This window comes from Lissotriton vulgaris, chromosome 3_1 (assembly GCF_964263255.1).
Source record: "Lissotriton vulgaris chromosome 3_1, aLisVul1.2, whole genome shotgun sequence".
In the NCBI taxonomy this organism is placed as follows: Eukaryota; Metazoa; Chordata; class Amphibia; order Caudata; family Salamandridae; genus Lissotriton; species Lissotriton vulgaris.
In genome coordinates, this window is record NC_141689.1 from 884,210,146 (window position 1) to 884,234,328 (window position 24,183).

At 42.4% G+C, this 24,183-nt stretch overlaps 1 protein-coding gene across 2 annotated transcripts in view; it reads left to right on the top strand.

Moving 5' to 3' along the window:
- Positions 1-24,183, top strand: part of GLIS3 (GLIS family zinc finger 3) — a 964,414-nt gene that overhangs the window by 646,740 nt on the left and 293,491 nt on the right. For both annotated transcript variants that reach the window (XM_086961208.1, XM_086961209.1), the window contains 2 exons: positions 11,489-11,650; positions 15,972-16,082. In XM_086961208.1, coding sequence (XP_086817334.1) covers positions 11,489-11,650; positions 15,972-16,082 — 273 coding nt within the window. The remainder of the gene's footprint in view (positions 1-11,488; positions 11,651-15,971; positions 16,083-24,183) is intronic.

Below are 24,183 nucleotides of genomic sequence, written 5' to 3' on the forward strand. Positions count from 1 at the left end.
CAGTCTGCCATTAACAGACTAAAGTAGACCCCCACACAACATTGTACAGAAGAATGCTCTCTGATGATCCAGTGATTATTTCATCGGAGAGCAATAATGCTGTAGCACATCTCCCCCTTGAAAAAAGCCGGAAAGAATGGGTAGATGAAAGCCGAAACAGCCAAAACAAACAACACTGTAAACAACACAGTGCTCTAAGTACTACTCCAGAAACTGAAAAGACTGTTCCCCTTTAAGGGCAGGCGGTCTGTAATGCAGCACATTGGGGTCGTGTGGGTCAAATTTTAAGCTAACAATTCCATAAAGGCCCTTATCTGTTCATCATTATCAGCACCACTATTCATTTTTCACCACAATTCGAAGGGTTACCTTCAAGGCAAGAGTAAGGCACGCTTCCTCCTGCAACTCCAGTCAATGATGATTATTTAAAATTGGTATTATTGTTACTATTAAAACTAATAGTAATAACAACATCACATAATAGTAGTAGTAGTAATAATAATAATAATGAAGATAATACTAACCATAATAATCATAATCATATTCATAATAATAATAATAATAATAATAATAATAATAATAATAATAATAATAAGTAGAAGAAGAAGAAGAAGAAGAAGAAGAAGTGGAAGAAGAAGAAAAAGAAAAAGAAAAATAATAAACAAGTGCCAATCACTTTGAAGACAACATCAACATTATTTACCAGAATTTTCCTAGCGTAGTGGATCAGTTCTGAGAGGAGTTTAATTCCAACTTTCTTTCTTCCAACTGTGCTTCTAGCTTAAGCAAGTTTATTTGACTTCTGCTGGAATCTATTCAGAAGGTGATTGCATTAGCTAAATCTGAATCTCCTTTAGATATTTGTCCTCCTTGGATCTCGGCGACCCTGTCCAATCAGCTTGCCACAACTATATGCACCCTATTTAATGTATCCATCAAAACTGGGAAAATGTCATCTGCTTCATCTATTAGGCAAGCTTCTGGAGGGACAAATAAATAAACAACTCATGGACTACCTAGAGATCAAAACATTTTTGGACCTGTTTCAATCTGGGTTCATACCTATGCACAGTACTGAGACCGCTTTAGTAGTGGTCACTGACCACATCAGATTCTCACTCGATGATAAAATTCCATCATTCCTTGTGCTGTTGGATATGTCTGCAGCATTTGATACTGTCACATCCTAGTCTGCTTCAAAGGCTGCAGGACTATTACTCTGGGTTCCTATAAATCACGTACCATTATGCTGGACAAGGGTGTTCCTCAGGGCTCTTGTCTTAGCCTCACATTGGTCAACATTTATTTTGCCACCCTGGCCAAGATTGTGAACGACTTTGTGTTTGAACACTTCTCAGTCGGGACTGAAGTTATTGCTGCCTAGATGACGAATAATTGTTTCCAGTTGAATGCCAGCAAAATCAAGATTGTTCTGTTTGGCAAGCCCTATAACTTTGGGCCCTCGATTGGTGGCCCTCTGAACTTGGCTCAGCTGCAATACCTAAACTGGTAATCAAGAACTTAGACGTCAGTCTGGACCTATCCCTCACAATGAAAGAACAGGTCCTGACTACAACAGGCACTTGTTTTTATATGATGCATGTACTTTTGGAGAACTTTTCCCCTCCTCCCACTTTCGGTGAAGAAACTCTGGTCCAATCATTGGTTATCAGTTGCTTGGACTACTGCAACACCTTACTGGTCTCCACAAATGAGACTTTTGTTTATCTAAGCTGTAAGTTATCCAGAACACTGCAGCATGTCTCATTATGTAAACTTACATCCAGAACTTCTTCTCTTCCTCTTCTAAGCTCACTTCACTGGTTGCCATCCCTCAAAATAATTATTTTTAAATTTGGCTGATTGACACATAATTCTTTGAACTGGAAAGTTCCAAGCAACCTATCTTCGAAGCTTACGTACTCCCAACCACTCCGACCTTTAACATCTAGTGACTAAGCTCTGCTCATTGTTCCATAGGTCAAAAGGTCCTGATCAGGGGGCAGGTCTTTTTTTACCTAGGCCCTCAATACTGGAATAAGTAACAGCTTTGCAATTGAAAGTGTATTGATCATTGTAAATGTAGAAAGCACCTTAAGACTTAGCTGTTTTCAACCTAGTAGATTCTGTTACTTACCAGTGATCTGTGCTGCGCCGATATACCCCTCCTGGGGTGATTCGTGCACAATATAAATTAAAATAACATAACATAACAGGCAGCGTCATAATCACAATCACACTCTGTAGGAAAGTGGTCCGCGAGGAGCAGGGACGCTGAAATAGATCATCCGCATGAAACGGAGCACACCGACACCCTGAACCGCATGGTTAACGGTCAAACAAGCTCCCAGATGAAGGGTATAAAACCCGAAATGCATTGGAGCCATTTCAAAAGCATTTAACTCATGTGAAACTCTTCTGTCATGAAAACAATGACAAGAAATGATGATTAAAAACATTTCAACAATCTAATGTCTTGGAGGCTCATTTAAGCACCCACGGTGTGCACAGAAGACAGGGATGTTCCCAAGTTACATGGGAACACAATAACCTATTCCGTCTACCAAACGCACGTTGGACGGACATGCCACCTGCATGTAGCACCCAATCCTCAACAAAATATACAAACTTCTTTGAAACTCCAAACAAAAAACAGCTGTGCGCTCCCAACCAACCCAAAAATGTTCTCACACTGCACACGTCCTCCGTGGGGCCCCTGTCTACTCACCTTCGGTGGTTCCATGGGGTCCCAGCGATTCTACATTCTCTCGACAGTGTCTTGACTTTAGTCATGGTTCTCATATCACTTTCTTAGTATATGGTCTGGCCCTCCCGGGGCCCACTGTGTATTAATGCTATTTACTGCTATTTCTTTGCTGAAGTATTGGGTGCTTTGTGTCTATCTCTGTGTAGGAGATAGTGAAACATACTAGATAAGTGTTATATAATAAATACATATTTTTATTTAATCTATACTATAAGATTGCTTTCTGGCAAAACAAGCTGCTTAACACTCCTTCAAGACTAAGCCTGAAGGCTGCTCTCCACAGCAACCACTTGGATAGCTTTCTAATGTTGTCTGAGACCTCTTACATTATCATAAGGGTTGTTTGGACTGGTGCAAGGGGCCAACTTTAACTAGAGGACATCATATACCAGGTCAACTTTTGACACACTCCTAATAATGCTTATAATCATAATTTTATTAATCACAGCCATAGTCCTAATATTTACACTTTTTATTGTGTACATTAACGGAATTTTTCTTAATACTTCATTGACAGATTTTCTGATGAACCAAGTTGGCAATACCCATTTTATCAATATCTGAGAGATTAAATGTTGAGTAGCCCTTCCCTTGAGCGACCACCTCACTGCATGTCATTACAGACACAGGTTTCATTCGTGGGTCTTAGTGTGGAAACCTAAAGCATTTTGAGTGTTGCAACCTTGGTTTGATTCAGTTGAACTAATTAGACTAACAGACCTGAATGAAATGGCATGCAGGTGAAAGGTTCAGGACTGGAAGCAGTGTCCATAGTGACATGGAGTGATGGAAGCGGTGTCCGTAGTGACATGGAGTGAGTTGGATAGACTGGAGGATAGCCAATTCCCATTTGTTTGTTCGCAAAATACAGTCTGATGCCCCGTCTCCACATTTCGAAGACTCATTCGGCAACACTAACAAGGTATATACTAAGGGATCCTCTTTGTTCCTTTTGCACTTAACATCCATTAGACCGTTTACATACAACAAAGTGTATGACACTGGGGAAGAGCCTTAACTCTCCAGATTTCATTCCAGCTAGCGGCAAGCAATTTGTTTGTGGAAGATTAGGAGTAGGAAGAACATATATAATTTAAAGACTGATCTCCCTCTAGAGCTCTAGTAGCAAGATCTCTCCTTTTACTAACCTCTAGAAATGAAGCTGAATCTTGTACCCCCTCTCCTGACGCAGGAATCCCAGCCAAACATCTACGACGACTACACCGCATCCAAAACGCCTCCGCCCAACTGATCATCAACATCCCACGCCGCAGCTAAATCACCCCCCTACCTAAGAGACCTACACTGGCTCCCCGTCGACAAGAGGATCACCTTCAAGCTCCTCACTCACGCACACAAAGCACTCCAAAACGCCGGACCAGCCTACCTTAACAGCAGATTCAGCTTCTACACCCCCACCCGCCAGCTCAACTCCGCCAGCCTCGCCCTCGGCACTGTCCCCCGCATCTAACGAACGACCTCTGGCGGTAGATCCTTCTCCTACCTCGCCGCCAAGACCTGGAACACCCTCCCAACCCACATACAACAGACCCAAGACCTACTCGACTTCAGAAGACTCCTCAAGACCTGGCTCTTCGAGCAGTAGCAGCATCCCCCCTACCCTCAGCACCTTGAGACCCTCACGGGTAAGTAGCACGCTCTACAAGTACATTGATTGGTTGATTGGTTGATTGATTGATTGATTGATTGATTGATTGATCGAGACAAACATATTCTTATCAGGCAACAAGCCCTTGCAATGTATAGGGAGTGCTGTTTACATCATTTGAGATGTGCAGTTTTGTATTTGAGAATGTGCATGAATAATGATCCATTAAAACAAGCACTGGCGTTGCCAATAGGTCTCGCATTAGGAAAGTGTGGGCTATTGGTATTGTAAATGACAATTATTTTTTTAATATGTGTTGGCACTGAAAATATATAAATTAATAGCATTGTTATTTACAAAGCCAATAGCTTACCTTTTCCTAATGCGAGTCCTATTGGCTATGGGAATGCTTGTTGTTAGCCAGCAAGCACAGTGCTGTTGTGGTGCTGAGTGATGCTGTTATGGTGCTGAGTGATGTGGTGGTGTATTAGAGTGATGTGGTGGAGTCCCAGAGTGATGTGGTGGTGTCCCAGAGTGATGTGGTGGTGTCCCAGAGTGATGTGGTGGTGTCCGTGAGTGATGCGGTGGTGTCCCAGAGTGGTGTGGTGGTGCCCCTGAGTGGTGTGGTGGTGTCCCTGAGTGAATTGGTGGTGTCCCTGAGTGATGTGGTGGTGTCCCTGATTGATTTTGTGGTGTACATCAGTGATGTGGTGGTGTCCCTAAGTGCTGGGTTGGTGTCCCTAAGGGCTGTGGTGGTGTCCCTGAGTGCCGTGTTGGTGTCCCTGAGGGCTGTGGTGGTGTCCCTGAGGGCTGTGGTGGTGTCCCTCAGTGCTGTGGTGGTGTCCCTGAGTGGTGTGGTGGTGTCCCTGAGTGGTGTGGTGGTGTCCCTGAGTGGTGTGGTGGTGCCCCTGAGTAGTGTGGTGGTGTCCCTGAGTGATGATGTGGTGGTGTCCCACCGCTCCGGACCACCAGGGAAACGTCCAGACTCTCTTTCACAGCTTGAAGGTCAACATGGGTTATATTTAGCAAAATCAAAGAACAGGAAGAGAGGTTGCATTTTTACAGTTTTATAAAACAGACCCGTGGAGACTATGAGTTTAGTTCTTTATAAACATTAACTGTATTCAAACAATCTGTGGGCCACTAAAGTAGGACAAGGTTTAAGCATGTTATGCAAGTGTTTTTCATTTTATAGTAAATGCGTTGCATAGAGCTTCACCACCGTTGATGGGGCTTGAGGCGCTTTATGGTAAGTAGCCCGGTACTTGTGAACCCAGGGTTAGTGGTTACATCCAGCGGTTAATTGGATATTAGGCTAAGCCTGCTGCTCGGAGGGAAAGCGTTCCGTGCGTCCTTTATGGTAAATTTGATTAACATTTCGATGGTAACGTTAGTTGAGGATTTCTGGCACAAAGGAACTGGTTCGAGGGATGAATAGAGAGGGCTGGGATAGATGAAGTGTTATTGGGTTAAGGAACGAGAGGCTGTGAGCTAGGAAACCAAGGGAGGCAATTTGTAGAACTTCATAGTAGAAAAACAAACTAACGAGTAATAAAAACGGGACAATGGCGGACGCACATTTTTCTATGCATTATTTTTAATAGCTTCGCAGTGTTTTAAAAGCAGGAGTTACTACAGCAGAACTCAACCATACTAGTCTAACCGACCTCAGGTGGATACAGGGTCGGAGATAGGGGGGGCGAGGGAGAGAGAGAGAGAGAGAGAGAGAGAAATAGAGAGGGAGAGAGAGGGAGAAAGGGAAAGAGAGAGAGAGAAAGAGAGAGAGAGAAAGAGAGAGAGAGAGAGGGGGGGCAAGATAGAGAAAGAAAGACTAGAGAAAGAGACAAAGAAAGAGAGAGAGGGAAGGGGAGAAGAGAGAAAGGGAGAGAGAAAGGGAGAGCGAAAGAGAAAGGAGAGGGAGGGAGAGACAGAGAGAGAGGGGGAGAAGAGAAAGAAGGGGGGCAGAGAGAGAGACTATAAACTGCTCGCTCTCGTGGTTGTTGTGAGTTACCCTGGGTGGTTAATGCACCTCCAGCTGCAGTGGTCTGCGCGTGCGCTGCACGTCACAGGTTGTCTGTCACGTGGCTCGTGGTCAATTCCCTGCCCTGCTACAGAGGTGGGGGTGTCTTGCGGGTCACGGGTTCGGATTCCGCGGATGGTAATTTATTTTATAGTAAATGCATTGCATAGAGCTTCACCACCGTTGATGGGGCTTGAGGCGCTTTATGGTAAGTAGCCCGGTACTTGTGAACCCAGGGTTAGTGGTTACATCCAGCGGTTCGTGAATGGTAACTTATTTTATAGTAAATGCGTTGCATAGAGCTTCACCACCGTTGATGGGGCTTGAGGCGCTTTATGGTAAGTAGCCCGGTAATTGTGAACCCAGGGTTAGTGGTTACATCCAACGGTTAATTGGATATTAGGCTAAGCCTGCTGCTCGGAGGGAAAGTGTTCCGTGCGTCCTTTATGGTAAATTTGATTAACATTTTGAAGGTAACGTTAGTTGAGGATTTCTGGCACAAAGGAACTGGTTCGAGGGATGAATAAAGAGGGCTGGGATAGATGAAGTGTTATTGGGTTAAAGAACAAGAGGCTGTGAGCTAGGAAACCAAGGGAGGCAATTTGTAGAACTTCATAGTAGAAAAACAAACTAACGAGTAAATGCCGGCGAACATTCATGACTCATGCGTAGTCTAGGAGCAACTGTCAATGTGGCGCAGTTGGAAATTTAAAGGAACTGCTGCCATGCTGTGAACAAAGTGTGGGAGCAAAGGAAAAGTCTGAACTGTTATGTATCAGAGAAACAATTGGCACTGTGAGGCGCAGGGAAAACGTTTTTACGAGCTTCATATTACAACAACTTGCCCACAATCAAAGAACGGCGATCCGAATCCGAGACTGCTGACGCCGTGCAGAGTCCCAGGGAGCTTCCAAGATGTTCTGGAGCCGACAGGGAGAGGTGCATGCTGTGCTGAAACAACACGAGCCATATGCGCGCGAGAGGCGTACGGCCAGCCATGAATAATTAGGGGAGGAGAAGCCGCACAGCACATGCTGGGAGAAGCCCTTTGATGTGCTGTGCGGCCGTGAAAAAAGGCTATTAGGAGGGAGGGAGGGAGGCTGATGCGCGTGCTTGTTTGGTCACGTGATTCACGTGAACTCAAAGAAAACCGCACCAAAAAGCCCTTGGTTTGACGAGCATTTTGAGCACTTGAATTCTCGCACCGCTCAATGCGCATGCACGCATTGATAGGTCGCGAGACCTAAAAAGCCAGAATAACTAGCTCAACAGTTACCTAAGGCACCTATAAAGTGCCAATAAATGTACCACATAACGTATTTTCAAAGTTATAAACAATGAAGAAATACAGTTGAAATGTAATGCTGTGCGACCAAAAAGGAAAGCAGCTTGATTTCTTCACATGTGGCTTCTGCAGTGCTCTCTTTCTGCAGCCGCTTGTGGCCTGGCAAGCTTTTGTAGAGGACCACAGGTGATGTCACATAGGGAGCTGAGGCTGTCAGCTAGAGAGGGAGCCTGGACAAGATGGTTCTGTCCTCCTTGCCTCACTCCACAGTTTCTGCATTTATGGGAGTGTGGCAGTTCTTCCGTGTCATCTCTTACCCCAGACCCTTCATACTCTGCAGCTTGCTCAACTGTTTTTGGCAAATACAGGCTCTGATATTTGGGGGGCTATGCTACTGTTGAATTGTGATTTATAATGTGTCCAGTAGTGGAAGTCGGTGACTACGAAGGGCCAGACTTCCATACCATTTCTCCATCTTTCTTCACTGATACTGGCATAGAGTAGTCATTTTATTCTATCATTGTATTTATTGGTTTTCTTTGTTTTCTGATCTGGTTCAACAGAGCATCTGTCGCCAGACAATTATGTGATCATCACTAGAGAGGGGCTTTGGCTCTGCCCACATGTTGGGAGCCAGGAGTACATCTTTTGATTGGGCAGAAACTGTGTGCTTCCACAAAAAAGCACTTACCCTCCACCAGCTGTGAACATTTTATTTATTAAGCTGGCTGAGCTTGAACTTTTAGGGCCACACATATGACATTGTAATGCTGTAAATATGTCTTCAGTCACTAGAATTTTTGTGTTTTTTACTGGCAGCAGCATGGATTTTTATGTCTGCATGACAGCGCACCTTTCACCTAACTTTTTAAACTACACAAGTTCTTTGCTTCTGCACAAATACATACCCTTTCCCATGCTCTTTACTTGTATTGCTTTACATTGCCATACAACATTCTTTTAAAGACAGACCTATTTAGCATTGCCAATGCTTGTGTTTTTGTAATTTGTTTAAAATGAGCCACATTAGAAACACACCTGGAATACAATTTTCATCCACCAATTTTTAAAGAATCACAAGCTACAAAAAATCACTGTTTCGATTCATAACCTATCAAATTCATGGTTAACGCATAGTCAGGGCCGGACGGGCCGTAGTGGACATCGGGCATTTCTTGGGAAGGGTGGGGGCCGGTTTTTCAGTGGTGCTGCAATATCGGCTCCCTTTAACAAAAACAGCAGTGCTTCATACTTGCACACCTCATGGGGAGGGGCTAACCCGACAAAATTGCCAGCACTTCTTTCGGTTCCCAGTCCGGTCCTGCACATCGCAAGCATTGGCATGGCCACCCTCCTGGGCCTTCTCTTGGTTCTCTGTAGTGACTCTGCACACAGGACCATGCACAGAGCTCCATCTATCTGCAACAACCACCTTGCCTTAAGTTGTCCGCTGTACCTACCCTCCTCCTGAGATGACAGATGTCACAGGTACCTGGTCGGAAAAGTATTTGGCGTTATTAGCACTTATTTCTACAACAGGCCTGGGAGCTCGTGCTGATTAGTTTAATAGGTGATTATTCCATTTTTGGCTACCCATATGGAATAAATCTTGTTTTGATGGTGGCTAATGAGCCTTTCATTTGCATGGCAGTGCTGTAGCTCACACAAAGGCCTCTAATGAAGAAGCAACGGATTGTGCCAGGGGTCACCATCTTGCCAGCTCAACCACTGCTCTCAGCAATCAGGCGCGTGTTGAGGCGGTGATTAAGCCTCGGCTATTGTTTATTCTTCCATTTTTTATTTAGATAAAAGGATGGTGTAGGGATTTTTACTGAGTGGAATGAACGGATTTTTTGGCTACTTTACTATTTAAGCGTTCTGGACGACCGCTTGGCTATGCAAAAATGTTGCCCTTACATTTGTTCTTTTATATACACTGTTGATTTACCGGTAGTACACCCAGTTTGTAAAATCCGACTGAGGGTCTGCTAAAAATATTCGATAACGCGGACAGCGTGATTTTTCAGCAGCCTGGCCCTGCTTTCTACACTGTGGTAAGGCCGGCACTCACTACCTTCTTTCCAAGTTTGTCGCAAATTCCATGGAGCCCAGTTAAGAAGCGCATCTTCTGCACGAAATGACACCATGGCACATAAAGTGCCCATTCTCACTTCGCAGAAAACTTTTCCGAGAAACGTGTCACTTTAGAAAGCGGGATTCATGCGCTTTTGCTATTGTAATTATTGGGAGACAGGACAAACTGCGAGGCGGTATTCATCCGTATTTAAACAAAAACAAAAACAAGACAATTGCTGCAATTTCCCTTTTTTGCTGTGAGTTTTTTTTTAACCATGATTTCCATGTCTAATTCACTTCGTATGGGTTCCAGGCAGCACCCTCATTTTTTCTGAGCTGTGTATTCTGACTCTTGAGAAATGTTTGATGATCCCCTTGGTGCTGTTTTGGGGGAATGTCACAAAAGAGAAAATATGGTTTGGATGCAGGTTTATTATGACAGTATCCGATTTTTGAGTGTTTCTGATGTGTGCTTTGTTTTTCCAAATATGCCATTGCAAAATGTTATTTTAACAATAAGAGTGCTGTGTCTAGAGAGATGATTTCAGTATCATGAGTGTCCAATTTTATAAACTTAGTGACGTAATAGATGAAATGACCATATTTTTCTGGATCTTCCACATGCAGACACACTTGTTCATTCACACATCCATTCACACCGGCATACATCCGCACACATGCGCAGAGACAGGCTCACATGCAGACACACATATATTCATTCACACACAGGCATCCACAGTCACAGCTTTGACTCCTCCCTGTTTCTTATGCTTGCTCATGTAACTTGGTCACACCTATAAATGCAGCATAGCACCCTGCAGAAGAATGATTTACCAGTATGGAAGGAAAGTGGTCACCCAGAGACACGAACAAAGATGCAGTACACATTACCTACCACATGGAATATTTCTTGGTAGTTCAACACATTTACTTTCTTTCAAAATATCTCCTCCAGCAAGAGTCCTGTGGAAACTCCGTTTGCAGTTGCAATTTGGTAGATTTGCAAAATCCCAACCCCAGCGATCACCAAAGGGCTTTTTACAGTATACAAAAGTACTTTTATGCGCCCAGAGACCACTGCCTTCTCCCCTCAATCTCTTCCCATACTAGAAATATCTGTGCTGCTCATTGAAACAGGCTTGTTTTGTGAATGCAAAAGTAGAGACGCAGATCTTCTGTCCCTTGCAGGCCTCCATCCCTGCATTAACAGCCAATCACTGGGGTAGCACATAGTGACCTGTTAAATATTATTCATTAGGCCAATCATTTTGCGACCTCCTGTCGCAAATTGAACACTAGTTCACAAACAAGGTGGTGTGCAAACCGCACATCCTGGTTTGTAGACAGGTATTAGTATATCAAGCCCACCATTTCCGGAAAAGATACTTCTGAAGCCATTAAGTTTTCTGTTACAAATTGTTTCCAACTAGTACTTTTCTTTAGCAGCAAAGGTTCTTCAAAACTGGAAAACATTGAAATACAGCTCACGTAGCATCTATGCATGTAAAACAGTGGCACATATAAAGCATCAACAGAAAGACATATTTGAAAGTTATTTTCTATATCAAAGTGTTTATTAAAATGGCAATTTACATATTGCAATATTGAACAAGCAGGTCTGTCAATCTAGACTATGATTGTAGATTTGATGCTTGAAAGCAAAAATTGAGATATGACAAGTTTAATTTTCTACACTGGTAGAAACCTCACATCTGTACTTTGTTTTCACAGTTTGAGGGCTGCAAGAAAGCCTTTTCCAGGCTTGAAAACCTCAAGATACATTTAAGAAGCCACACGGGAGAAAAACCATACCTCTGTCAGCAACCAGGTTGTCAAAAGGCTTTCAGCAACTCCAGCGACCGGGCGAAGCATCAACGGACACACCAAGACACTGTACGTATCTACTGGGGGCATGTTGGGAGCCATTTATTGTCACTAATTCGTACCTATCGATAGGTACCTAAGAAGCTTACATGTTTGCCTGTGTATTACATGTCCAATCACTTTCCTAAAAGGAAAGCGTGAGTGTACTACAACCAGTGCCAAGTGTATTTGATAATGTAAGGCCCGATGGACAAAGATATCTGCGCACATGAGTTTAGGCATGGGGACAGCATACTTTCTATTTGCAAATTTACCAAAACTTTAATATGAATAACTGATTTGATATTATCAAGTTTGAGATAATTTCAAATTAGAGTAAATATTTTCACAAGGTGATTTATATCATTTTGATTTAGAAAGGTGAAAAACATCATAAGGTGGTATTACCACAAACTCACAAATTTGTGTGTATTCGCGAAACATTTCCAGGCTATTTCTCAGCCTGAAAACAGTTGCAGGTCTGCTGCTCTCAAAGGCTGGAGTAAATCAGTTTTCTTTATGATGGGGAAAAAGTGAATCCCCACCAAAATGGGCGAGGATGTGAGGGAAGGCTTTTTTCCATGGAGAAAAATATTTTCCCTGTGAAGAAATAAGATAATTCTCAAAATCCAATTGTACTTGTGTGGCACATTGGAGCACCCTGGATACATTTACATAAGTGTACATGGCTGCACAAGAGAGAAACATGGAATTCACAATCATAGATCATCCATACTCTCAGAATGATCAAAACAGTTCTTCCCTATATTCCTGCAAAAAACAAATAAACTGTATCACCACTTTAATAACATCTAAATTATGCTACTGCAATGGCCTTTACATGAAGCTTCTGAAAAAAACATATTTACAGACTTCAGACAGTACAAAATGCTGCGGCCAGAATGATACTAGAATTTTCTGAGACTCGTCTTCCAGTGGTACACTCCTAGCAGGGTCTTCTTATTGTTGATTGTTTTTTGTTTAATCACTCCGACACGCCTGCGACTTCTCCCCTCATCTCACACCAGAAGCTTTTTCCTTTTTCTTTTTCACTTATGTTTTGCAACAAGCATATATTTTTATATAGTATTATCTTTATATCTTTCAAAAGTATAACTTAAAAAAATACAATAAACAATAGAAACATATATTAAAAAAAATCTTCCCTTCGGTGCTGAAAGTATGTGGACTTCTGAATCTTGCTTAGAAGATTGCATTTTATTTTTTATATTGGTTTTGTTTTGTTCATGCAAATATCCAGTGTTCATATTACACAACTGAGACATATTATATCATTGACCTTGGAAAGATGAAATCAATGAAACAGCTCAAACTGCATTAAGTCTGACAGTTATACACAAATCTAACATATTTGAGCTTCAAGAGTTCAACTCACTGAGCCACCAGGTAACATACCAAAGGCAGGGATGGACTTCGAGTTGTACATAAGCACCAACGTCTTAATACAACTAAACAAACACTTTGATATACTGTGAACGCCCCATCACCAATTCTGCAGATAGCATCTTCCCATCACAATCAACATACAGAAAAAAACTTACAAAATGGCCAACTGGTACACTTAAGAAATCAGAACAGCTAAATGGGACAGCAAACAGTTGGAGAGAAGATGGCGCACCAGCAAGGACACCTCCAACAGAGCAGTGTTCAAGATTTCCCTCAACCTCTATCACCATCTGCTGAGGGCAACAAAGAAGACAGATCTTGCTGCATGCATTGACACCGGCGCCAACAACACAGAGAAACTTTTCAACACCGTTAAGGAATCCTCCAACCCGGCTGCCAGCCAAAACAACTTTGTACCCTCACAAGAGCTGAGTGACAATCTCGCCCATACTTTCCACAGCTAGATCGTAACCATATACAGAACGTTCAAACCCCAACCCACACCTACAGAATTCCTCAACAGATGCGCCATCACCGTAACTGACGCGAACCACACAGTGACCACCTGGAACATCCTCTCCACCAAGAACACCACTTCCGCCATGAAATCCATCCACTCTGGAGCTTCCACAGACCTATGCCCGAACCTCAGAAAAGAAACGGATCAGCCAGGAACTCACCACCTTACTCTCTACATCTCTATCACCACCGCAACATTTCCCTATGCCTGGAAACACGTGGAAGTTAGGCCACTACTCAAAAAACTCTCTGCAGATCTCAGCGAACTCAAAAACTACTGGCCAATGTCCCTGCTCCCATTCCCAGCGAAGGTACTGGAATATATCATCAACAATCAACTCGTGACACGCCTGGAGAAGAAACAGCAACTCAACGCCTCCCAATCTGGCTTCCACAGCAATCGCAGCACCAAAATCACCCTGATCACAGCCACTAACGACATCCGAACAGTAGCTTTGATCCTCCTTAACCTCTCGGCAGCCTTTGACATCAAATCCCACCACATGTGACCAAAAGACTCCGCAACATTCACATCCAAGGGGATGCTCTCAGATGGATCACCTCCTTCCTTACCGGAAGAACCTAGAGTATCCACTTCCCACCTTTCACCTCTGAACCCAAGGAAATCGCCTGCAGTGTCCCCCAGGGCTTATCTCTCAGACCCACGCTCTTCAACGCATATATGACCCCACTGACCAACATCGTCATATCCCATGGTATCAACTTCATTTCCTACGCAGATGACACCCAACTCATCCTCTCACTCACCAACGATCCCACCAGAACCAGCTACCACAGATGCATGACAAACATCACCAACTAGATGAAGAAAAACTGCTTGCAGCTGAACACAGACAAGACGGAAGTTCTGATCTTTGGCAACAGCAGCAACACATGAAACGACTCATATTGGGTATCAGACCTAGGACCCACACCCACTCCAGTCGACCTTGCCAGAAACCTCTGAATCATCATTGACAACAAGCTCACTATGAAATCACAGATAAATGCCATCTCCTTAGCCTGCTTCCTCACTGTGCCCATGCTACATAAGATCTTCAAGTGGCTACCCCTAGACACGAGATGCACCATGACACTGGCCCTGATCACCAGCTGACTGGACTCCGTCAACGCCCAATACCTAGGAATTGATGCACACCTCTTACAGGGACTTCAGACCATACAGAATGCCACAGCCAGACTCATCCTCTGCCTTCCCTGATGAACCCACATCCCACCCCACCTCAAAAAACTCCACTGGCTCCCCGTACAGAAGAGATTGCAATTCAAGCTGCTAGCCCACACACACAAGGCTCTACACAACCAAGGACCTGCATACACCGCTATAACTTCCACCAACCGTCAGGAAGACTATGCTATGCTTCCCTTTCACTTGCCCATATTCCCCGCATCTAACGAAGCAGAAGTGGAGGGTGCTCCTTCTCCCACATCACAGCAAAGAACTGGAACAGCCTCCCCACGCACTTCCAGGCCATCACCTCACTTCCGGAATTCCGAATGCCCTCAAAACCTGGCTGTTCGAATAACCTGCAAGCGCCTGGATACTTTATCAGGTGATTATCCACAGTTTATAAATCCTGATTGATTGATTGATTGATCTAAACACAAGCCAGAAGATGCAGACAGTGAGTGGCGGATGGTGGAAGCGAAGAAAAACATCATATTCTGCTGGTACCCCTCCACCATTTCCCACTAGTACATCCTCGTCCCACTTGCTCTTCAGGGAATTCTAAATTAATCGTTAGGCCTGCTCTCACTGAAAAAAAACTCTGAGTGTGCTTGGAATGAATTTGACTATGCAGCTAGAAAATAAGAATATCTATTCGCCTTTATTTTGTTTTTATAAAAGCATTGTTGCATGTGAATTGGTACAAAACTGTTCTCCGATACTCTGTTGTTTCAGCCTGTCTGCTATCTTTTTCTGCTCTAAACTAACCTTTCCTCTCTTTTCTTTCTGTCCCTGGGGCAGGTTTCTCCTATAACACTCTGCAGTGTGCCAAGGAACTTTACCACTGTCTGTTAACCAGGCTCAGTAAGCCATGTGAGTTCACTAGCCTCCAAATTAGCCTTCATTACCGTTGTAAGTAAAATGCCTGTATAGTAAGCAGACACCACAGTGAATACTGAATAAAAGTAGAATTCCATGAAATACATGTCATGTTATGATGTATGTAACATTATTGGACTTTATATGATTTTTCTTCCCAACATCCAATTGTGTGGTGATAGTCCCCATTCTTTCTCTGGAGGACATAGCAGTATTTACCTTTGCCCCTGATTCAGATTTTCTACCATTGATCTGTGTCAGAAAAACTGCAGCAGGCGTACTGTAAGAGATAGGGCTCCTCTTCACGTGACGCCACAGTCTAATAAGAAATTCTACTCTGTTTTTATCCTTGTGTAGAAACCGTACGCATGTCAGATCCAGGGATGTGCCAAGCGATACACCGACCCAAGTTCCTTGAGGAAACACGTGAAGGCACATTCCTGCAAAGACCAACAGGCCAGGAAAAAGGTAAGTGCCCACCAGGGCCAGTGTGCTTCTGATAAATAACACGTGACCACGCTGACAGAAATGTATCCAATATCTAAAGCAAACATGCTTGTTGCAGCACCTGATATTGCTTCTATCACTACTTCATGAAATCCATTGTTCATTGGATATCCTCACAAGTGATTAAATATTTTCACCCACAGCGGAATCATCCTGAAGCGTGATCTTCCTCTTGTTGTAGGCTCACTTGAAGCATTGGCAGCCATTTTGAAAGCTAGACAAAGTGAAAGAGAACGCAGCATTGATTGCCCAGCCAAGAAAGCTCTGTAATTTTGTGAGGCTACTGCAACTGAATTAGTGTTTAATTTTAGAGGCAGTTAGCCACAAAAACTAAGCCTATTTGCTGCATCACAATGACTGACAGAATGTGAAGCGAAAAGTGTTTACTTTTGAAACTTGCGACCACCGTGCTCAGTAATGAGCTCATACAAAATTATTTATGTCACCGACGTTTGTGCATGCTGCGTACATACATGACATTTTAAATTTTTACATTTATGAACAATTATTTGCCATAGTGGTATTGAGTCCTGTTGGTAGCTGGAATGTCAGTCGCCCCCTCCAAAGAACTTCCAAACAACGAAACCGAAAAAGGGCATTTCCAAACTGTTAGAAGCAAAAGGTCACAGTATTAGGCTGCCGAAACAATTTATAAAAACATGTGACAAGTAATAAAACAGAACTTATTCCAGAAGTCATGTAGCACATTTACTGACCAACAAAGACTGCAAAGGGGCACCCGAGGTGAAATGTATGGTAGACTTGCTGAAAAAAATGAAGGTTGTTATCATAGTTGATGGGAATAAAGCGGTTCCTCTTCAATCATCTTTCTTTTGTGTTGTTACGATCGTTTAGTGTATTGTAGAAATGCCACAATGGTAATCAAAATCCGGGCTAAATGAAATTGTTGGCTCATTTAACCAGTCTAATTACAATGCTTCTGTAATCCACCACCTGCACATAGCTGAAATAATACACCGGTAGCATAACTGAATGTAAAAACTTTCCAAAAATATATGATTCTGCAGGGCTCAGCCAAGGGTATTCTAAGAAAACAATGGTTCCGTCAGAAGACCTCATATGCCTATTCTCTTTCGGCATCACTAATCATCATGCACAAGTTATTATTTATAATCTTATTAAATAATTTTAGTTTTATTGAACCAAATCCAAAAAATAAATATCTCAATGATTATATCGCTGATGATTCAGTGAATTGCGCAGTGAACATGACTTAAGTGAATAATGGTTCACTGAGTGTTGTAATGAAAAAAATACCATCTGATTTATTCAGCTCCTAGGCCCAAACACCTATTGCTAGATAGTGGGTTATATTTTGGAACTGTTAATGAATCACCGGTGTTCCATGCACCCTAAAAACAAGGTGGATTTAAATCTGAGGCCAATCAATCCATAAAACTCTAAATAATTGATTCAGCTTCTTGTTTGACACTCGGTGCTACCAATCAGCCAGTCCTGATGAAGACCCCATACAAATAATATTTTGGGGTTGAATCATCAACTCTCTAACATGTAGATTGTTATTAATTGCTAGTCAAATTGTTCTCCAAATTTGAGTGATGTTTGAAAAATTTATTGTGAATACATCTACATAGTTTTTGTTCTCTTTTTTTACTGCACCAGTCACTGATCACCTGTCATATATTCATTGAGAGATTTGTTTTTTTTTTATTTTGTTCAATATAACAAAGTTTGTTAAATTTGGTTACAAATCATAACTTGTGTATGATGGTTGAGGGAACATAGGCGTAGGACTTCCTCCGAGGTAACCACTGTTTTCTTAGAATATTGATTACAAGGTTCCCTGGAATACAGGGTTGCCCCAGATATTTTTCTAGGGCTTAGAGGTAGGCATGAAAATGAGCTTACTCAAGATGCACATGTCAAGAGCTGTAGACTTAGTTCACATTTTTACAGGTAGGACCGCTCCCTGAGCAGCTGGTTATCTCTCAGAATGTGGATCCATTTGATGAGGCACCAGAGATGGAGTGGAGTGCAGAACATTTCCCATTATATGGTCCTTTAGAATTTGAAAATAATGGTGCACTGCTCCCACTAATTGTCACAGTTCGTGTATCTATTTATTTATGCATGTATAAACTGCTGCATACGATAACGTGGAAACCTCGGGGCACATTGGGTAGTGGAAAGAGGTAGGTAAGAATAGGTTCATAGCCCTGTTGTTAGAGGGACTGTCAGTTCATAGCGTGATCCCTCCACTAAAATGCAGAGATTTGAAGATGAAGGCTTGGGTGAGTCATTGATGTCAATGAGCTGTTGAAGGCTGATGTTTGACCTATGAATCTGACTAGCAGTATAACTTGGTTCAGTGGGGAGGGTCATATGGATTATCAAATGTGACAGGCATCCATAAGTCATTTTGACAAAGTGTTTTTAATGGGGTTCTGTGTCTAAATTTTAGAAACGCAGTTCCAAGTCTCAGGGGGACTGGCAAATAGTTCCATGGGCTTGAGGAATTATTTCACTGGACTTATTGAAATGTATCAGTCAAATGGGCGATAGATTTTTATTAGCAGACAATAGGCTTCACGATTCAAGGGCGTGAAATGACCAATTTGGAGAGACAGTTTTATGAACAAAGTAAAGGATTTTGAAGCTTGTTCTTTTTCAGGAGGAAGCCAATGAAGAGATTTGAAAGCTAGTGAAATACGGTTGTGGCATTTTGGGCCAAACAGGAGGTAGTTGAGCATCCTCCTCCTAAGCACTGCAGTTTTGAAATTGATTTCTTTTGGAGGTCATTGCAAAGAACACTGCAGCACTCAAGAGAGGTTATGACCGCGGTAAGGATTAGAGAGGGTTTCTGAGATACATTGAGGAATGGAAGGATGTCTATACATGTATAACATTGTCATCACAAATTGGAGAACTGGACCTACCCAGGAGTGCAGCATTGATGCAAACATGGGAAAACACGTGAAGAAAGGGTGGAGGGCAGAGGTTGAATTAGGACTGTTAGTGACACCTTGCTGGGTGCTATGGTAAAGAAGTAGCTAGGTGGGACCGTCTCCCACCAGGGTACAGAACGCATGGGGTATTTCAGTGGAATGAAGCAATTAATGTTGGCTCAAAATGAGGAGAGAAAAAATATGGTTACCACTTGCATTTTGAAATGAAGGCTGGCTTTTTGAAACAGATGTTTAAGCTCAAACTATGTTCTGATTCCTTGGTGGTGTACCCTGGAGCTCTTAGAGGAATTGAAGCAGAATGTGTGCTGCTATTTGGTCACAGATGTCAGAAAGACATTTTGAAATGCTTTAAATGCTTGCAAGATAAATTTGATCAAACTCTTGTGGACATTGGAAGCATGAAGTGAGTACCACAGAGGCACAGCTGCTCCTGAAGGAGACTTCAGATATAGTGACCCAAATAAATGAAGGAATCTGTTTAAAGTAGAAAGCAGATGAGTTGGAGGACACCACTTCCTAGGTATATGATCTTTCATTAACTTCTATGGACATAGAGCATTAGGTAGAAGGGAACTCATCTAGTACAGAAACTATGCTTAAGACATTTTTTACAGTGCCATACACATGCAAAGTTGGAAAAATAAGGAGAAATTCAAATAATTCCTTGATGAAGGCAAATCCCTGTCCACAAATGTTAGTAGGTAGGGATTCCAGTCAAAACTCATAGGTGGTTGCACGGAAATGACCATGTACTACTCATGGAATGCCACATGATGTAAAGTAGAGCAAAATAATACATTGAGCAACTTTGAATTAGTTTGGGGAACTTTAAACAAAAATCCAGGTTTGTGTTGGAGAGTAAACCCCACTCCAACTGCTGGGTTTGCATCACTTTTGTGCTGCAAACCCAGCACAAAGCATTAGTAGATCTGGGGCAATATGAATACGTAACTAAGCTTCATGTTCTAATTTTAAGCCTTTATTTGTCCAATTCTTTTAGATTGTTCCATGGGACCAATAGTAATTATTATTAACATCGTTTTTATATATTGTGTGAATGTTTAATTTGCTTCATGAGCTAGAGGAAAGAATGAGGAATAGAATGTGACATCCTTATCAAGTAGTGTTTGTTAAATCTATTCCCATCAGTAAATATTCTAATTGTTTTCTATTTTGGGATGTTTTTACATAATTATTCGAAAAGAAAAAAACAAATTCAAACACCCAGTGACATAATATGCTTTTAAAATATGCCTTTACTTAACAAGCATTGACAAAGCAGTCATGTTAAATTGTATTTAATGACAACGTTTTCCAAAATCATCACTAACACACATAGTTGCAGCATGGTCTACAGCAGTGCAAGATTCTATATAACAGATGACGGCAACAGCAGTACACGGTACAGACACACTCATACTCGCAAATAAACACCAGGCACAAAAGAAGTAGTAGCAGAGAACAGTAGCGGTCAGTGGTGGGAGTAGCTGCCGGGCGGTGACGTGGGGAGAGGGAGGGGCAGGGTGGGGTGTAGTAATCTATGGATTATGGAGGATTACAGGTAAGTAAACATATCAATAAATAAAAAGAATTTCGTTACACGCACTGCATCCCCAAATGCAATGCATTGAACGCAACGAAATTGGTTTTATTTATTTATATTTTTTAGATTCAGTGGGGGCGCACATGAACAAAGTCCAAAACTAATAATGTTTGTATACAAAATAAATCTTCTTTATTGCTTAAAATGTGTAGAAAAGTTCATTGTTATGATCACAAAAAGATCAGCCAACGCGTTTCTCTCCCATGCGGGGAGCTTCCTCAGGGCAGTGCATAGGCAGAAATATATTCCAAAAGTGGGCAATCTATCGATATATCTGCGGTGATGGGGAAGCCAGTCAATATTCACTGTCACCTCAAGACTCCTTATAATATTCAGGATTCAAGTATCAATAACGTGACCGCCAGGAATTTCAATAATCACATCCTAAGGCTAAATCGGCTTAGAAAAAGATGCACGTAATTGCGAAGTGGACCTTTTATTGTTGGTGGGCACAATATGGCCAATAGTACGTTGCGTCGTCCCGCCTCCTAACGGGTTTAAGGAAATATATGAATTCCTCCAATAGAGCCCAAGCGTGGTTCCTGAATCCGGACAGTTCGCTCACGGGCAGTTTCATGCGGCAATTTTCCCTGGAAAAAGAGTACATCTTTTTCTAAGCCGATTTAGCCTTAGGATGTGATTATTGAAATTCCTGGCGGTCACATTATTGATACGTGAATCCTGAATATTATAAGGAGTCTTGAGGTGTCAGTGAATATTGACTGGCTTCCCCATCACTGCAGATACATCGATAGATTATACACTTTTGGAATTCATTTCTGCCTATGCACTGCCCTGAGGAAGCTCCCTGCATGGGAGAGAAACGCGTTGGCTGATCTTTTTGTGACTACAACAATGAACTTTCTACAAATTTTAAGCAAGAAAGAAGATTTATTTTGCATACAAACATTATTCGGTTTCGACTTTGTTCATGTGCGCCCCCACTGAATCTAAAAAGTAAACTTTGATCTGGAATCACAGCGACGGCACTCAGCAGCTGACGTCGGGGCTGGCAGCACAAAACTTGACACTAAATTTGGAACTGGATTTAAGGTGCAGCGATTCCAAGGTCCGCTGCTGCTCTTTATTTATTTATATGTTTACTTACCTCTAATCCTCCGTAATCCATAGATTACTACTCCCCACCCTGCCCCTCCCCGTCCCCACGTCACTGCCCGGCAGCTACTCCCACCACCAACCGTTACTGACAGTGAATACTCCCTCTTACACATAGACCGCATAATAAATATACTACAGCAGCACCAGGTCTTTGTTACATACAGAGAATGACATTGCAGACAGCTGCAGTGCCTGATTCCTCACAGTCCAAGAACAATTGCAGCTGCAAGACAATCTTCTCTTACAAGCATAGGTCAGTAAAGGCAGAGGCAGCAGCAGCACCAGGACACTCACAGTGTGGATGTGTGGTGATATGCATGTGACATTGCATGAGTGTCCATCTTTGTATTTATGTATGTGAGCTTGTGTGTGTGGTGCGCTAGTTTGTGAAAGTGTGGGGTGTCTTATGTGTCTCATGGTAAGGTGTGTGTTTTGTTGTGGTCATGGGATGATGTGTACATGTGAAGTGTGTGATATGATGAGAGGAGTTTGTGATGGTTTGTGTGATGGTGTATGTGGTGTGTGTGTGTTTGTGTGATGATGTGGTGTGAGGCCGTATGTATTAGTAAATATGTGTGTTTCTCCGTGAGATGATGAATGTGTATGTCGGAGTAATGGTGAGTTTTGGTCTTTTGATGTGTGCTAGGATCACCATATGGTTGTTATAATCAGTGTGAGGTGATGTGGTTAATAGTGTTTTGTTGTGATGCAGTGTGTGTTATGGGACATGTGTGTAATGCTGCAGTGGTGTTTTTTCTGATGGTTTGTGTAGGTCAGATGTGCATATTTGGTATTATGGTGTGTATGTGTGAGAGAGAGTGTGCATGTTTGCATAATGTTGAGTGAAAGATAAAGTGGTTTGTAAGAAATGGTTTTTGCATCTGTAAAATGGTTTGCATGTGATATGCATATGATGGGTCTGTGTGTGTGTCGGTGTGTGAGAGACAGAGAAAGAGGTGGTGTATTAATGCATTGATGGTGTGTTTGGTGTCAATGTATGTCTCATGGTGTGACCATGAAGATGTGTGCTATGCTGTCATTGAGTGTTTGGGATCATATGTGTGTGTGATGGGTGTGTATGTGTGTGCATGTAGAGTGGTCATTTGGTAGGGTGGGATGGTTTCTCTAATAATATCGGTTGATGTTGTGATATGGAAGTGTGTCCCTTTACACATTAGTGACTCTGATGCCGTGGGTGTGCAATGATTTTATGATGTGAGTGATGGTGTGTTGGTATGATGGTGCAAGCACAATAGTGTGTGAGATGCTGTGTGATGAACGATATTTGTATGTGTGTTAGAGATTGAGAGATTTTTTCATTTTTTATTTATTTTAATACAGAGTTTTATATAGCACAATCTGCACCCGAATCGGGTATCAGAGCTCTTTACATAGCACCAATTGCATTACATGAGGATTCATTCAATTTTTGTTAGGCACAGGGAGATTAAGTGATTTGCCCAGAATCACAGGATGTTCAGCGTCATTGCCGAGACTCGAACCCCGTTCCCCAGATTCGACCACCCTGGCCATTAGGCCAACTCTTCCCTGATGCATGTATGTATTAGTTCAGCGGTGCGTTTTGGTATGTATGATTATTTGTGTTAGTATGATGTGTGTAGCATCATAGTTTGTGTTAAATGGTGCTTGTGGTGATGCTTTTGTTGTGATAGAGAATATGTGTTTGTGGTGGTGCATTTCTGGCATGGAGATGTGGTGTGGCTTGGTCTGATGCTTGGTGTTGGTGTGAAGAATGTGTGTATGTATTGATGTGATGATGTGTGTTTTGATATTGGTAGCGTGTGTGCAAGAGGAAACAAGCTTCTTAGTTTTCATGGTGCACATGAGAGATTGCATGAAGTGTGAGAGATGGTTTAAACAAGAAATGTTGTGTGTTTGTGTTTGCAGGATGTGTGTTTGATAGATCCCTGTGCATGTCGGTATGTCTGAGAGGGAGTATGTGATGGTTCATATTGGTGTAGTGGTGTCTATGTGTGATGATGTCATGAAGACGTGTGGCCTATGTTATGATTGGGTTTCTGTAATCATATGTATGAGTGAGGCTCTGTGTGGTGGTAGTATCTGTGTGTGATATGATCAGTGCTTAATTTGTATTAGAAAGAGTTCTAGTGCCCAAACCTCTGCTCAGAAATCTGTGGATGGTGCAATGAAATGTCAGAGCAATAAATACCAAGGCTGTATGGTCCTGAATCCACCTCATGCCTCTTCAATTACCTGTCAGACACTCCCTACCCCCTATCTCACTCTGAAAAGCTCCTGCTGTCTCCCTTCATGATGGTTTTTCCGTCTTTATTTTCCTCCATCTTTCAGCTTTGTTTGGTTTTCCATTTCTTGCTCCCGCTAAATGTAAGATGCAGAGTAAGTGCCGGTC